The sequence below is a fragment of the Helianthus annuus genome, chromosome 5 (assembly GCF_002127325.2).
Source record: "Helianthus annuus cultivar XRQ/B chromosome 5, HanXRQr2.0-SUNRISE, whole genome shotgun sequence".
In the NCBI taxonomy this organism is placed as follows: Eukaryota; Viridiplantae; Streptophyta; class Magnoliopsida; order Asterales; family Asteraceae; genus Helianthus; species Helianthus annuus.
This window is the reverse complement of record NC_035437.2, coordinates 66,213,664-66,230,173: the sequence shown is the minus strand read 5'-3', so window position 1 is coordinate 66,230,173 and position 16,510 is coordinate 66,213,664. Positions and strand designations below refer to the sequence as shown.

General features: G+C 37.4%; 2 protein-coding genes across 3 annotated transcripts; one reads left to right on the top strand and one right to left on the bottom strand.

The window, feature by feature from the left end:
• The first annotated feature begins 1,489 nt into the window (after positions 1-1,489).
• Positions 1,490-5,148, top strand: LOC110940363. Its single transcript, XM_022181911.2, has 5 exons — positions 1,490-2,034; positions 2,733-3,335; positions 3,439-3,633; positions 4,127-4,218; positions 4,297-5,148. The coding sequence occupies exons 1-5, from the start codon at positions 1,564-1,566 to the stop codon at positions 4,970-4,972; spliced, it is 2,037 nt and encodes a 678-aa protein (XP_022037603.1). The 5' UTR covers positions 1,490-1,563; the 3' UTR covers positions 4,973-5,148.
• Positions 5,149-7,730: 2,582 nt separating this feature from the next.
• On the bottom strand, positions 7,731-11,470 carry LOC110940362 (E3 ubiquitin-protein ligase At4g11680). Of its 2 annotated transcripts, none has more exons than XM_022181910.2 (5): positions 11,294-11,470; positions 8,785-9,421; positions 8,593-8,718; positions 8,223-8,499; positions 7,731-8,145 (listed from the first exon to the last, which is right to left on the bottom strand). In XM_022181910.2, the coding sequence occupies exons 2-5, from the start codon at positions 9,348-9,350 to the stop codon at positions 7,969-7,971; spliced, it is 1,146 nt and encodes a 381-aa protein (XP_022037602.1). In that variant the 5' UTR covers positions 9,351-9,421; positions 11,294-11,470; the 3' UTR covers positions 7,731-7,968. The 2 variants fall into 2 exon arrangements, with proteins under 2 accessions (XP_022037602.1, XP_022037601.1); XM_022181909.2 differs by having other exon boundaries at positions 8,785-9,418.
• Positions 11,471-16,510: the final 5,040 nt, after the last annotated feature.

Sequence of the window (16,510 nt, the reverse complement as noted above, 5' to 3'; positions counted from 1 at the left end):
CCAACCCACGAAAACGGTGCTTTAATTCGGGTGTTTAAACTTCCAATTAACAAAAATCAAGCCATTTCGAGCACAATTTCGAGGTAAGTTTTACATCAAACGACTCGTATCCTCGTTTTGATAAAAAGCCCTAAAACATCGATTTGTAATTCAGAAAAAAAACTTAACTCCGTTAAGCTATTTTAACGGCGGACTATTTTACAAAAAAAAATAAAAAAATTGACCAGTTCGGATTATTATCAGCCAAATTGAGTTAAGTGAGATTATTTATTTCCAATTCGCTTTTCAATTTTGTCATTTTGTAAGCGTCTATATATGTTATTTAATTCTAGCTTCTTGCTAGAATCCTATATGCTTCAATAAAATTCCCTACCGTTATAAAAATGGGCAGGGCCGTCTCCGAAAATCCTCAAAAAAATTTGGGCCCTGTGCGAGTGGAAAAATACGGGCCCTATTGAGCCAATTTTGAAAAGGTTTGAGCTTAATTTAAAATAAATTTTAGTGTTTAATGAGCTTAAAATAAATAAATTGTTAAAGAAAATTAAGAGAAACTTAAAAAAATCTACTTAATAAATAAAATGTCAAAGTGTTAAAAACTTAAAAAAATATACGATATAACATTAAACAAAACAACTTTAGTAATAATATTTACTAGACCTACAATTTAATTAAACAAAATAACTTTTAATAACAATATTTACTAGACCTACAATTTAAAGGGATTTATATTGTGGGCCAAATGAAAGGTAAAAAGAAAAACTAGGCAGATGGGCCCAAAAGCAATGCAAACATAAAACTAGAGAGGCTGTTTCAAAAATTAAAAAAAAATTAGTAAGTGCAGGTTTCGATCTCGAGCTTCTTGTAAAAGCAAAAGGACACCCAACCAAGTCGGCTGCATTAACATTATGAAATTAATTGGGTTTCTATATATATGTATATAAAATAACAAGAATTTTTTTTGGGCCCTAAAAGGTTTTGGGCCCTGTTCGGTGGCCCACCCTGCACACCCTTTGGGCCGGCACTGAAAATGGGTATATGTTATGAGAAACAAGATGATATATGTCGAAGTATAAATGTATATAAATTAAAACAATCTTAAATAAAGGTTAACATATAACAATTTTCAAGATTTTTTTATATCATAGTATTTATTCATCATATTAAAGTTATTAAATTTATATCATTGTAAAGTTATTAACATAACATGTATATTGTATATTCATAGTTACACTATTCATAATCCGTCCTCTAAATTTTGTGAGATAGCTTTTTATATTATGAAAAGTGATTGTAGGTGGTTGAAAATGGTTGTGAGTAGATTAAAGAGAAAATATTACTGTTCATCTATAAATTTGAGGAAAAACTGTTTTTTAATATATTTACAAAATGTTTGTCGAAATAATAATTGATAGAAATTCAATGGACCCCACACCCAAATTTCAAAACCCTCACAGCGCCCAAATTTTAAATCCCCAATTTCAAATTTATAACGGCTTCTTCTGCCCCCATCAAAACCCTAATCACATCCTTGAAAATTTCACAAAACCTTGAAATCCCATTCCAATGGCGTCTCTAACACCCGGAATCCTCTTAAAACTCCTCCAAACAATGAACACCAACACCCGGGTTACTGGCGACCACCGCTCCCCTCTCCTCCAGGTCATCGGCATCCTTCCCGCTCTCGCAGGAGGCTCAGACGACCTCTGGCCGAACCACGGGTTCTACGTTTCGCTATCGGACTCGCTTAATTCTACTTACGTGTCTCTGTCTGATAAAGACACGGATCTTATACTCACGAATCGGTTGCAGCTAGGGCAGTTTGTGTACGTTGATAAGTTTGAGTTTGATTGTCCGGTACCGCGTGCTTCTGGAGTGAGGCCGGTTGCTGGACGCCATCCGTTTGTTGGGAGTCCTGAACAGCTTATTGCGAGGGTTTCGAGTAGTAAGAGAGAGTTTGTGATTCAGAATGTTGAGGATTCGGATGATCCTGTCGCTGCTTATTTGTCCAGTAACAAGTTCGATGAACAGAAGGAGGTTAGGTGTTTTGGCTATTTGTTATTTTGTAGACTTTGATTTTTATATATTACTTGAGTTTTGCACATTTTTAACAATTTTGATATTGCTTTTTGTTCTGGAAAATATCTAAGCTTGAGTTTCCAGAATCAAATGGTCAAATGTAAGCCTGCTAAACGGGTGGATCGGCTCGGCTCGGCTCGGATTTAGTATTCGGCTAAAAAATGTTGGGTTTTGTCAAAACGGGTTTTGAGCCAAATGGGTTCGGGGCCATCATAAAATAAAGTATCAATTTGGTGGGTGTGGGTCATGTCAAATTTTGACTAAAATCAACTCGGGTTAAAACGGGCCATTTTAGAATAAAAGTATCAATGGGTTCACCTGCCATATTGTTTTAGGGGGGCTAGTGGCAATGAGTGGAAGTGGCGACTGAAGCGGTGGCTACATTTTGATCCGTTTTAAGTTAGTAAGTTTTATAAAATTAACCCGTTTTGATCCGTTTTATAATTTAAGTTGACCCCTATTCAAATGCAAGTTTTTTTTTTTTTTTTATATCTATAAATCTTGATTAACACATTAAATTGTACAAGTAACACAAAGATTGAGAAGGTTTGTTATGATCATTGAATCAATTATTTTTTGAAAGAGTAGTGTGATTTACCACAGGAAAAGGAAACCGCATAACATGTTTCTTAATGGTGTTATTTGCTGTTAAACAGGGTAGAAACAGACAAGTACTTGCACCTAAAGAGAATGTGAATAATGTTGATGAATCAACAAAGACTATTGAAAAGGCTCCTCAAAGGTTTTCAAGCCCATGCATGAAGCAACAAAGGTCAATGTCAGCAGGGAGAAAGAGCACAGTCGAACGGGACCCATCGCCAGCTGGAAAAGCAAAACGATCTTCTTCTCCAGTGCCCTCAAAGTGTGTAGTTCCTAGCTTAGTTGCAGCCAAAGAAGAGAACCGAAAGGTTGCAAAAGAGCCAGCCATTATTGTACCTTCAAGATACAGACAACCATCACCCAACGGAAGAAAACCCGCGTCCCCAAGTTCAAGGAGAATGTCTATGTCACCCGGAAGGCGATTGTCTAGTGGAGTTAAGGTTTCTCAAGGAACAGATTCCGGGAACAAGAAAAAAATGACGACCATAGCTGCTGAGATCGGATCTTCCACAAAGTCAACAGGGTCTTCTACAAAGTCGGTTGGATCTTCCGCAAAGATGAGTAGGAAAAACTGGGACGAGACACCCGGAGCTACAGAACCGAAAGAGAAAAGTGTTGGTAAAAGTAAGGTGGATTTGCAAGCCATTCTGAAAACTCAGGTAAATTCATAAACCAATATGCTTTTATATATTATTATGTTCTTAACAAGATTTAAAGAACTTTCCGTCTTTTAACTGTGGGACGTGTCATTTTATTCTGCAGGCTGCTCTTTCCAGACGTTTAAGCGACGCGCATAATCAAGATGATTTAGCAACCATCGAAAAAGTCAAAGCTAGCTTGTGTGGCACTCCCACAACAGATAAGACTGCTCTGGGAATTACACTTCATGAAAAGAAATGGACCGATGGTAGTGTGCCTCTCGATGCAGTCTCCCTAAACCTAGCCAAGCTTGGACAGGTATAGAAACATATATAAATTTTATATAGAGTAAATTACAAAAATCGTCCTTTATGTATGTCAGTCACTTATTGCAAACTGTGTCCTTTGTCTTCAATAATTACAGAAAACGTACTCGATGTTTGCAAACTATTGCAAGTTATGTCCTTTAGCTCTAACTCAGTTAATTTTTGTGGTTAAATTTGACCAAATGGACCCCACATGAGGGTATTTTTGTGGTTAAATCTGACAAAATGGACCCCACATGAGAGTAAAATGACCAAAATACCTTCATGTGGGGTCCATTTGGTCAGATTTAACCACAAAAATTAACTGAGTTAGGGCTAAAGGACATAACTTGCAAGGGTTTGCAAACATCGAGTACGTTTTCTGTAATTATTGAAGACAAAGGACACAGTTTGCAATAAGTGACTGACATACATAAAGGACGATTTTTGTAATTTACTCTTTTATATATGAAGGTATGGTAATAAACATTTTCGCGTATTTTTAGGATGCGATGCAGAGGAGAAATCTGGCTTCAGTAGCTGCAGCCGAAGCTTTGCAAGAAGCACTTGCTACAGAAGCTCTTCTCAGGAGTTTTAGGTAAGAAATGTCAAAATATTAACCATTTCATATAATTTTTCTATGATTATTAAGATAAAAATAATATTCCATTTGCAGCATGTTTGCAAATCTTTGTTCAATGTCAAAAGCCGTAAACCCTTTACCAACAATCGATAGTTTCATGTCTGTATATAACGATACTGTAAAAGCTACAGCAACAGCCGAATCTGTTGCAAGCAACCAGAGCCAGAACCAGAACCGCATGATGGTTCATGACAATGCACCACCAACAGACCATTCAAAGTCCCTAGCCCTATGGGTGGAAGCCGCATTAGCGACTGACCTTGAAGTTGTTTCCCTTTTATCAAAAGAAGGGTTCGAGTCCCCATCTCAACCCCAAAAACAATCTTTACCTGAAACCATGAAAAACCATTTGATGATTTCTTCTTGCAAGTCTTCATTTAGTGGATCATGGGTGAAAGGCAATGGGATGAATGAGAGTGTCGAATTAGGAATGAGTTTGCAAAAGGAGATGCAAACATGGTTCTTGAAGTTTGTTGAGGAGTCACTAGATGCAGGTTTTCAGGTTTTTGGCAAGAACAGTGGTAATAGTTCTTCTGATGTGGGTCCCATAAAGGTGATTTTGTCGCAGCTTAAACGAGTTAACGATTGGTTAGATCGTATGATCTCGAAGCAGGACGAGGTGTTGACTGGAGCGGTTGACCGGTTGAAGGGAAAGATTTATAGGTTTGTCATTCAACATGTTGGGACTACATATGACAACTCATCTTGATGATGTTGGATTCACTTGTTTTGGTGATAAGAGAAACACAAAAGCTGCTGTTTTAATTTATGATACTTTCATAAATTTGTAAGGTATGGTAATGCCACGCACGCAGATATGACTTGTAAAGCTTGTTTTGCCATCTCTTTCTTTTATTATTATTATTATTATTCTATTCTATGTAACAATGGTTTAGTAGTTAATTGCCTTTTTATTGTCATTAATCTTGGTTATTTTGAAACTGCTCTAGGGGCTTTATCACCGCCACTTCACCGTCACGTCACACAAGGGCTTTAAAGCCCCCTCCTTTAACTTAGAAGGGTGTGGAGGGTGTGGCTAGGGGCTCTATACCCCCCCCCTCCCCCCCCTAAAGCCAATCAGAATCGATGGAGCCCCTCTTTCTTCTGTTACCATCTTATGGGTGATGGAGCCCCACCGGCGCCATAGAGGCCGAGGTGGCCTTGGTGACGCCCCCATACCCTCCGGCCTTATGATTCATAAAACTTTGAACTTATCTAATCAAACCATAGAGTGATTGATGTTCATTAATGTTATGAGAAGTAAATATATCACATGGAAAATGTGTCAACGCATTATGTTGGTTATATTTTAGTCATTTGAAAGGCAAGAAATAATAGAATTAGCAATCGAATCATGGAGCTTGAGAAAATCTTAGTGGAGATTATAGAGTTCATATGTTTGGCTAAAAAATAGAGCAAAACTGAGCTAGTTAGAATGTAATGGTGGATGTAATTTCGAAATTTCTCTATAATATTTTGTCTTTATACTTTTTAGCATCTTGCTAAATTTTTTTTTATGCTCGAAATAAATTACTTTCACGTTCAAAAAAATTAACATATGGACTTAGATTCATGTCTGTTGGTTGTCTTAATATTCGGCTCTATAAGTGTCTCAAAATGGTTTCGCTCTTGTGCTTAAAATGAGCGTATTAGAAAGCCAATGATTGAATGTATAGGGTATACCTTAATTTTATTTGGATGATCCGTGGGTGTTCGTTTCTTAATATGTTTCCGGATATATTAGAGGAAAATAATCTTGTTTTTCGTTACATTTTTAAAAAGGTTTGAGTACCGCTAGTTTTGTTTTCTTTAGGGGCTAATGTATTTATAAAAAAATATGCATTTTGGGCACATCTTTAATAGCTGTCGATTAATGCTATAAGAAGTTAAAACACATTTATTTATATATGAATTTGGTTGTACATTTTCGTAACACGTTTATATGTGTTTCAATTTGGTTGAAAAGTTGCTAATAGTTGTAACACTCATTTTTGCATTTTATATTATAAAATAATATAATATATGATTTGTATATAGTTATTATAGTAAACAGAATTTACATGCAATATTAGCACCCAAATGAAATGAATTAGTGCAACTTAACTTGATTTGTTATAACTTACAATCATCATCATAACATGTCAAACATAGTCATACTTGGTCAAACATAATCATAGTCAGCTGACAATATATCATTAGCAATAGTGATTAAATCGTCTCTAAGTAACTAATTTTTTTTTGAACGACCAACAAAACTTCATTATTAGAAAAAACTACCAGCTGGATGCTGGCTAAAACAAAACCCGCAAGAACAACGCGAAAAACAGAAACAACAAATCAACCTAGACCTTCAACATTAAATCTCAGCCAATCTTCCCATTTGAAGTTTACTCGCCTAGAACGCGTCTTGAGCCACAGGAACCACAAGGTTTTGACTTCCTCCACAACCTTCGACGCCGAAGGATTTAAATTTCCGAAAACCGCGTCATTCCTACACCGCCAAATGCTCCACAGAGCGATGTAAACAAGGGCCTGAATGACTTTTTTCCTCGCCTTAGAGCTTGCCAGCCGATCACCCATTGCCAGAACTCGCAGGTCCTAAGCCGACTTGGTTATTTTTTTCCAGGTTTTACTTTTTCCGTCTAACTTTTACGAGTTAACACACCGTAACGTGCGTGCATGATTATCATTTTTACGTTTACTTTTTGTTCGGCTTAACGGTCCCGCTGTAAAGTGCGGGTCACAGAAACTAGTTTTTTTTAGTAACTATTTTCTTTATCAGTCACAAGCATATGGGTTGAAATCATGAATGACAGATTTAAAAAAAAATGGTTTAAACGGGTTGTGTTCGGCTTTACCCGAATTTATGTGTGTGCGAGTTAGGGTTGAGATTTTTTAAACGAATAATAATATGGGTCAAGCTCAAGTTGCATATTTTAACCCGCCAACCCGAAACAATTGACACCCGTTAAGGGCCCAATGTTCAGGGGCACCTCTGTTTAGAAAATAAATACATGGATAAAACCAAATTTATGATACTTAGCCATCTTTCATTCTATTGGGCTTTCATATCGTAGTAACGGTACAGTACAAACAGACACTCGATATATCCTACGATAGAGGAACGAGTTGATTCCCACCAGGACTGTTACAGGCTGGAGAGTCTGCATCGACTATCGTAGACTTAATGATGCCACGAGGAAAGACCAATTTCCTCTTCCTTTCATTGAACAGATGCTAGAGCGTCTGCCAGGTAAGCAGTTCTACTGCTTCCTTGATGGCTTCTCAGGTTATTTCCAGATCCTCATTGCACCGGAGGATCAGGAGAAAACCAATTTTACATGCCCGTACGGTACCTTTGCTTATCGCCGTATGCCTTTCGGGTTATGTAAACGCTCCAGCAACATTTCAGCGAAGCTTATATTATAAACAGTGAAGTAAAATAGATTTAGATTATTTTTAGTATATTTAATCAAATATTCAACACATAGGTTTATCTGTCATTAATAAATGACCACACAAATAACATTACAGTTTAGTAAGATATCCTCTCCTTACAAATTCAAAATTAGCCTCAACAAAGATCTCCTTCTGAATATATAAACAGTTACACCCGCTTGATCAGATCTTAAACCATCAATTGTACACCTACTTTTATTTTATTTACAAAAAAGCATGTAATCTATTTACATTTCTTGCTCGCTGCTACTGACGTGGCGAGTTTGGTGTAGAAGACAGATTACCGATCTCGGACTTGCATAACGGACATGATGCGTTCATCTTTAACCATCTATCAACACATTCTGTATGAAAAAAATGTGTGCATGGGAGCTCCCTCAACAAATCATCATCTGTGTATTTCGCCAAGCATATGCAACAAACCTGCCATAACACATCTCATCGTGTTAACTAGGTGTTAGTTAAACGAAGGGGTAATTTGGTAATTTCATATCACTTACAGCGTCTTCACCAGCGATTGCACGTTCATTTTGTGTCCCGGCTGCTAAAAGCCCACCTGAGTTCTCATACTCCATGTTTTCGGTAGTCAAGTTTAACTTGAACTTATGTGTTGGTAAAGCATTAATAGAATCTTCCGTTGCTCCTCGTATTTGATTCATATCCTCACGGATTCCAAGGATAGAAACGATACAAGGCAAACAGCAACATATCATTCCACACAATATGAAAGGCATTGCATACCCTATGCAGCTAATGGCAAGAAAAACTAAACATAACCTGTAATAAATAAATAAATAAAAAAAAAAAACAAATTGTAAGTTTCTTTAAATAAAAATTGTAATTCTTTTGGAGGTGAAAGCGGAATTAAACCTGTACAAATTAGGGGCATCGGCGGAAGATGAATGGTCTCCAAAAATCCACACGTTGCCTACGACAAACCATACTGCAAAGAAGCAATCTAAAGCCATCTTGAAATGGTCCGCAAGCATATTAAGCCTGCAAGTTGACTTGGTTTTGTTAACGTAAAGAGATTTTAAACGGAAAATAACTGTGGAGAATTACCTAACATTTGGACCAGTCCAAGTGTTCGAAGATGTAGCCTGGTGAGTTTCTTCTTCTGGAGAGGGAACAAACGAGATGGTTATGTACGAATTCGGTTCCGGCGGAGTGATTTGCTCAGAATGTGGTTGTTGTGGGTCCTGGGTTGACTGCCGCCCGGTAGCTTGATTCCGTTGAAGATACCGCCAGTACAGAAGTGGAAGACTAGCGGCACAACCACCAGCATAACCGAAAACCCACACAAACAAAGGATTCTGTGGGTTTTCACTTTGTGAGATGAATAAGACAACGGCGGCTGCAATAATTTGTCCTGAGGTGAATGCTAGCTCAATTGAAATCCATAACAAAGTGTTGAAGGGGCTCCACCTTTGGCGGGGCCCGTGTGCATTTGGTCCACTTGAAGTATTAGATGGACCAGAATTAGTTGTTGAAACATGACGGTTATGAGATGACCCTGATGCATCGGTATTTTCTCTTTCTACATCGATAAAATGTTGGTTCTCGTGGTTTTCTATGAGCAAAGGGTAATCATCGGTTAGATTGTTCTGTTCTTGAGGTGTAACAGCCATCCTACTTGAACTAAATGTTGAGGGAAATTTCACATAATTGAGACCAAGTGCCACCAAAATAGAGGGACCTGCTAAAGTGTAAGCTCGATCAGATACTAAAACAAATATAACTGAATAACTTCAAAGATATTACTGAGAAGAATAACGGAAGTGTGATGGTGACTGAAGTACCAATGGTTTTACGTTTATCGACCTAGAGACGTAGAACCGTGGAAGATTGACCATGGCACGATACAAGGGAACAGTGTATTGTGTCCAGAAGTATGGGGTCAACAGAGTTTGTGATGCACAAGGGCATATTTCATTTTTTTCCTATTAAGTACTTAATATGTTGATTACTTGTACTCGTAAAAAGTTTATCGAGCTAACAAACAAAGATCATGTGAAAAGCATGCAACATGAAAGATCTACTTGGTTAGAAAACAGTGGCCCATTAAAAAAATATTATTGATATTGAGATTAGTGGTAATACAAAAGTTCAAAGATGTGAAGCTTCAGAGTCAAATTTAAGGGATGATGATAGGAATTAAACTTATTTTCGTTTTATTTTAGGCTTTTCTAGAAAGACAATAAATACTCTAAATGTCATATTTTGTACTAGTAATGGTTCAGAAATGTCAAAAGTCTAAGGTAGCATTTTTCACGGAATGGAATGGAATCTTGATGGAATATTTTGTTGGTTTAATAAAAATGAATTGGAATTGAACAACAACAAAAGGAAGGGAATCTACATTCCCATTCCATTCCATTCTGTGAAACAAACGCAACTAAATTCCAAATCAAATTTCAATTCCCACGCAAATTCCAATTCCATTACATTCCACGAAACGTACGCTACCTAAGTTTCACACTTTCATGTAGGGTGCTAAGTGCTTGGTATAATGAAATAATTGCATCTTGTAGCAACTTTGGTATCTTTTCTTATCATCTCTTATTCTTAGATTTTGCCCCGCTTGCAGTGTGCGCATATAATATATATATGTTTGGGCGCTTGGGGGGCAAAAGTGAAATTGCACCAATTTTAACGTTATTTTACTAATTTCGTGAAAATAGCGTTACAAGCGGTGGACGGTTAATCATGCATCATGTGGTGGCGTTGATAGCCGAAAGACAAATGCACAAATCGGTCTTTGTCCCGATTGCTAAGTGTTGTGTGCCTTAGGTCCAAGGTTAGATGCAAAACTACTTTGGAGCCGCGGGACTCACTGGAAACAACCTCTTTATTCCTACAGGGTAGAGGTAGGGCTGTCTACATCTGACTCTCCTCAGACCCTACCTTAGCTTTGCTATTGGTGGATTCACTGAGTATGATGATGATCTTCTTCTATCTTTCATTTGAATATCAACTATCAGCGATGATGTCTTAGAGTCATTACCATGAACCATGCCCGGATAAGTGTTAGCCGAGTTTACTATTATTTGATTCATCATTTGTCTTTAAGTTTGTGTATAAGTCATTACTCTATCTCTAGTTTGACTATTAAAATAGTTATTGACGGTTTATCATTATCGCATTATCTTGTAATTTGGTCACACCTCTATACTCTATCTTCCATTTTCCCCAATTCACATCATCAAATTCAAACTGAAACAATCTACCAAAACTAGGTTTTCTTAATAACATCTTCTACTCTCCTCAAACAATCGATACCTTCCGCATCAACCGCACCGATCTAACATCATTAACCGCTAATTACCTAATAATCTACAAGTACAACCTTCAATCCAAAACCCTAGTTTACCAAATTGAACTAAAACAACACAGCAAACGCATATCATCAACACCAGTAACCTAACAAACATTTAACTGAGTAGAATATACTCCAAATTACACTACAATTAAACAAAATTGCACAAATTCAAAAGAATAAATGATCGACATACATGAAATTGAAAACAATCGGTTGCTGTAATGAATACGGCTACAGTTATACAACGCATACCTGTAATTTCACGTTTAACTAGAGGAAGTTTGCAGAGTGAAGATCGTTAATTTGGGTGTATTGATGAGTTTGAAATTGTTTTTGATCAATAAAAATAAAGAAGCTCAGCTTTTGTCGACCATTTAAGTTTACCTACTTCATGATAAAAATTGTCAACTCGATCCTCGTTGGTAAACTATAAAAGATATTTCATGAGAAATCTTTTTTGATGGGTCGGTATTGTTTAGTACCATACTTATAAGGGTAAATTACACTTTTCGTCTTTTATGATGATATTGAATTGCAATGAATAGCCTTTAACTTTAATAATTACAGTCATAATCCTTTATTTGGAAAACTCATTACGCAATTGGTCCTTTAACACTAACCTGGTTAATTTTAAACAGTAAGTCATATCATGTGCAGCTCATGTGAGTGCATTTATGTCTTTTCACAGCTTGTTTCTTCCTTCCTTGTAAAACCCCTCTTTCACCATCAACCTCTTGTTTATAACACCCACCATACTAGACCACCGCCACCACCACACCATTATCACATACACTACCCGCCATACCACCACCATAAGCACCACCACCATCTGTAAAATCGCATCTGTCATATGCACCACCACTACGGCCGCCCTAATTCTCCAGATCTGTCAAAAACATCACCACCACGACTTCCCTCTTTTTTATCTCATCAGTTCATTAACAGCAACGGCAGTAGCTGCTGCACTGGTGCCACTACCCTAAAAAGTGAATTCGGTAATTCAGAGTGCAGATACAGCAAAGCATGTGCAGGTTAATCAACAGAAGCAATGCTATGATAACACACAGCTTATATCCATAAAATTAATAGTAAAAAAAACCTTGTTATCAAGTTCACATACACTCTGTACATAGCAAACTCAAACCAGCACTAAAACAAATACAATAGGAAACAGTTAATATCCATACAATTGGTAGAACATCACTTAACTATAATAAATACAAGTATGTGAGACTGTAAGTTATGAAATCAGTGAATAGATCGGATATTGAGCATTTTCATGACGGAAATAGCGGCTATTCCGGCACAATTCCAGTTAGGATTTTTGCTTAGTTTTTTTTAGCTGAGTTACCGGTTCCGGTGATGTCGGAGATTGAGATTTCGCCGGTTGGGGTTTGTGGGTCGACTTTGAGGGTGACGAAGTCTCCGATTCCGTCAACGGCGCGGCCTAAGAAGTCAAAGCCGGGACCAAGGTTGGCGACGGTGGCTGAGACGAAGGATTTGACGGAGGTGTAAACGGGTTCGGGTTCGGGTTTGAGTTTTGGGAATAAGTGACGGAGAGGATGCAGCGGAAAGAAAAGGGTAAACGGAGGTGGGGGTGGGGGTGGGTTGGGGTTGGTGCGTGGGAAGGGGTGGTGGGTGGGGAATGTGGGGTGGTGGTGGCAGATTGAGTTGCAGAGGGAGTGTGTTGCAGATGGAGGCGCATATGAGATAGGTATATGTTTTTAGGTAACATAAAGGATGTTAAATTAAATAAATAAGTAAATAGGTAAAATTACAAAATTACCCTTAAGTAAATAGACTTAACAAAAAAATTTAACCTAGTTAGTGGTAAAGGACGAAAGGTGTAATGAGTTTTCCAAATAAAGGATTGTGACTGTAATTATTGAAGTTAAAGGTTATCCATTGCAATTCTATACAAACATAAAGGACGAAAATTGTAATTTATCCTACTAGTAAAATACTCGGTACGTTGCGACGGTAAGTTACATTGTAAATTAAACTCGAGTAAAACCATTAAGATATAGATAAAAGAGTAAATTACAAAAATCGTCCTTTATGTATGTCATTTATTGCAAACTGTGTCCTTTGTCTTCAATAATTACAGAAAACGTACTTGATGTTTGCAAACCCTTGCAAGTTATGTCCTTTAGCCCTAACTCAGTTAGTTTTTGTGGTTAAATCTGATAAAATGGATCCCACATAAGGGTATTTTTATGGTTAAATCTGACCAAATTGACCTCACATGAGAGTAAAATGACCAAAATACCCTCATGTGGAGTCCATTTGGTCAAATTTAACCACAAAAAATTATCTGCTCCATAATAAACAGTGTTTTGAATTGCTACTTCCTTCAATGACAAGATAAGCACTACTGGATTATAAAAGACTGTTGAAGACTAAACCACTGAAAAAGTCAAAGGTCTACTGGAATTCAAAGGACTGATCAACCTTTATTGAAAGTCTGCTAAAGCTTCATCAGAGGTTGAGCCCATCAGAGGATAGCATCAACAATGTCTTGTACTCAGTGTTTTATTAATGTATTAGTGTTTAGTATTAGCAGTGTTTAGAGGTTGTTAATGTTGTTAGATGTCACTGTCTAGGTGACGTCAACCAAGATGTCACAGTGGTAGGATTGTACTATAAATAGACAATGTCTGTATTGTTCTATTAGATCACTTCACACACACTTGCATTTTGTACGAACAATCACTTGTGATCTCAGGCTGAGGGGGAGATAGCAATTCATGCATACGTGATTGAATCATTGTGTAATACAACCATTCGACTAAAAGTATTTATGATGAAAGCCGTTCTTCCATTGTTTGTGTTATAAAGTTTTCCTCATTTCTGCTGCAATTATTTCATCTTATAAAACAAACACAAACAATAAAACTCAGATCCTAACAATTGGTATTAGAGCATAGGTCAGTCAAATTTGATTTAACAATCAATTTGACATAAAAGATTAGCTCAACTTTATTGATACTGTGTTGTTTGTATTTAATGAAAAACAAAATATAAGCTTAATCACGTTCAAAGTTGATTAATCAAAAACTTTGTAAAACAACCAAAATGTCTTCACAATCACAAGATCCTCACAACACCGGCACACTGTGCAAGCCACCTATGCTTGTCAGATCTGAATACAATATCTGGCAACGTGGGATGGGCCATGTCCTTGCACAGCAAAACACCAGTTGCTAGAAGTCTGTCATCTTTGGACCTCATGTGTCACGGCCCCCGGGCCGGTGTGACCTGGTCCAGAGACCGCGGGACAGAAACCCGTGGTATTGATTATTTAATTTGGCAGCGGAAATATTTGACAGGATCTTTTAAACTGAAAGTGCCCAATTATTTTATTTCATAATTTGGGACAAACCCCATAATTTACAATAAAGGGAAATTTACGAGGAACTCCCTTGTTTTACAAAACATGTTTATTTATTTTATTAAGCCACTTCTTCAAGCTTTTTAGTGCTACCTAGCACTTTTTCCTTGATTCATAGTAAGTCACCTGAAACATGTTTAAAAAGATTTTATCAGCGGGGAAATACTGGCGAGTCATTCAATTTGCACAAAAGACACATTGTTATAAATTTACAGCATTAAGAGTTTTTATATTTGCCCCTATCATATAATTAACTGGTTCAGCTGTCACTCGACCGAATCTATGACCGTGGACATATCACTAATTAGGCTCGCCCACCTAAAGTGATAAATCGTTAGTAGTAATGTGCACAAAACCCCCACATACTGCCAGTAATTAAAGATTAGCAAAGACTTAATCACTACAAAATATAACTGGAAAATATTTAGGGTTTTGTAAAGCAATTTGATAAAAAGAGAATGACTCACATTGCAAGTTTAACTAGACAGAACCTTGCCTACTGATTTATTCTTGTAACCTAGGTAAATAACAATGCATACGAAACTATGTCAGTAACTTAATACAACATTTACGATAGACTCACGAAATCAAAACCCTCACGACGAATGACAAAGTATTATTCGGGCAACACTTAAACATCCATCGGATCGGTTTCAATCGATCGGACATTGTATCGTAGCAGTGATCGAGTTATTACCCTGTTGTCGCAGCAGAGGGTCGGGATTTTGATTGTTTTGAACTAAACAGTGTATAACTAAACGCACGTAATGTTTTTTTCCGTCGTAACAAGACCCTCATGCAAGTGTCAGACCCCTGATTTATATGCTGGAAAATGGTCCCTGTCGCGTGGCGCGACGGCTACCCTTCTAGGGTAGGGTAGCCTCGTGTCTACATAGCCTGGGTGAGTCAAAATTTCAACGAAATTCATTTTGTACAACAAACTGTGATGATAATTATCAATTAGGGGATACCCCCCCCCCCTTAGTTTTAGGGGCCCTGATCCGAGTTCCAATTGTTCTGAAAATTTTATGGGTCATGCTATACTACTTGGGAGTCTCAATTAGGGTTTCCTAATGGACATTAATAAAATAAGAGATAATGATTTTGGCGAGAGTTGTTACATCCTCCCCACCTTATTTAAAATCTCGTCCTCGAGATTTACTGGAACAAATATGGATATTTTCGCTTCATCTCCGATTCTAGTTCCCAAGTGTACTCCGGTCCTCTCTTTGAATCCCACTTGACCTTGACCAGTACTAGTCTTTTATGCTTGAGAAACTTGACCTTTCTGTCTTCTATTTGGAGTGGTTTTTCAACAAATTTTAGCTTTTCATTTACCTCTATGTCTTGAAGAGGTACTACCAGTGATTCGTCAGATAGGCATTTCTTGAGGTTAGATACATGAAATACGTCATGTACTCCGACAAATTTTTCTGGTAGTTGTAAGCGATAGGCAACTGGTCCTATGCGTTGGATTACTGGGAATGGTCCTATGTACCTTGGACTTAGCTTTCCTTTCTTACCAAATCGGACTACTCCTTTCCAAGGAGAAACTTTCAAGAGTACCTTGTCTCCAACTTGAAATTCCTGCGGCTTGCGTCGATTGTCTGCATAACTTTTCTGACGATCTCAAGCCGTCTTTAGTCTGTCTTTGATTTGAGTTATTTTGTCGGTGGTTTCCTGCACAATCTCGGGACCGGATAATTGGCTTTCTCCTATTTCTGCCCAGCAAACTGGAGTTCTACACTTCCGTCCATACAGTGCTTCGAATGGGGCAGCTTCAATGCTTGCATGATAACTATTGTTATAGGGGGATTTTGGGTAGGTGGTAAAAAAATGAAAAATAATGGTGTAGAAAGAAAAAATGGTTAGTCCTAATGCCTCCATCATTTACTTACTTGGGTTTAAGTTGGTAAGGACCGGGAATGAATCGTCGTGGCAAGTTCTAGAGTTGTAAGAACCAAGCGGCTATTCACACAAGAAACGAAAAATGAGCATTTTAGTTTAAAGATGTAAATTTGTATGCTCAATAAAGGCTCAAAACTCACTTTTGTGGGAATGGGTTTTTAATGTGATCA

Bases quoted from the DNA above. Each gene is read 5' to 3' on its own strand.
- LOC110940362 (XM_022181910.2), bottom strand. From the start codon at position 9,350: ATGGCTGTTACACCTCAAGAACAGAACAATCTAACCGATGATTACCCT. The intron at 8,719-8,784 runs GTAATTCTCCAC...GTCAACTTGCAG, and splicing joins TGGACTGGTCCAAATGTTAG to GCTTAATATGCTTGCGGACC. The intron at 8,146-8,222 runs GTAAGTGATATG...GTGTTATGGCAG, and splicing joins CAATCGCTGGTGAAGACGCT to GTTTGTTGCATATGCTTGGC.
- LOC110940363 (XM_022181911.2), top strand. From the start codon at position 1,564: ATGGCGTCTCTAACACCCGGAATCCTCTTAAAACTCCTCCAAACAATG. The intron at 3,336-3,438 runs GTAAATTCATAA...TTTATTCTGCAG, and splicing joins AAGCCATTCTGAAAACTCAG to GCTGCTCTTTCCAGACGTTT. The intron at 4,219-4,296 runs GTAAGAAATGTC...TTCCATTTGCAG, and splicing joins GCTCTTCTCAGGAGTTTTAG to CATGTTTGCAAATCTTTGTT.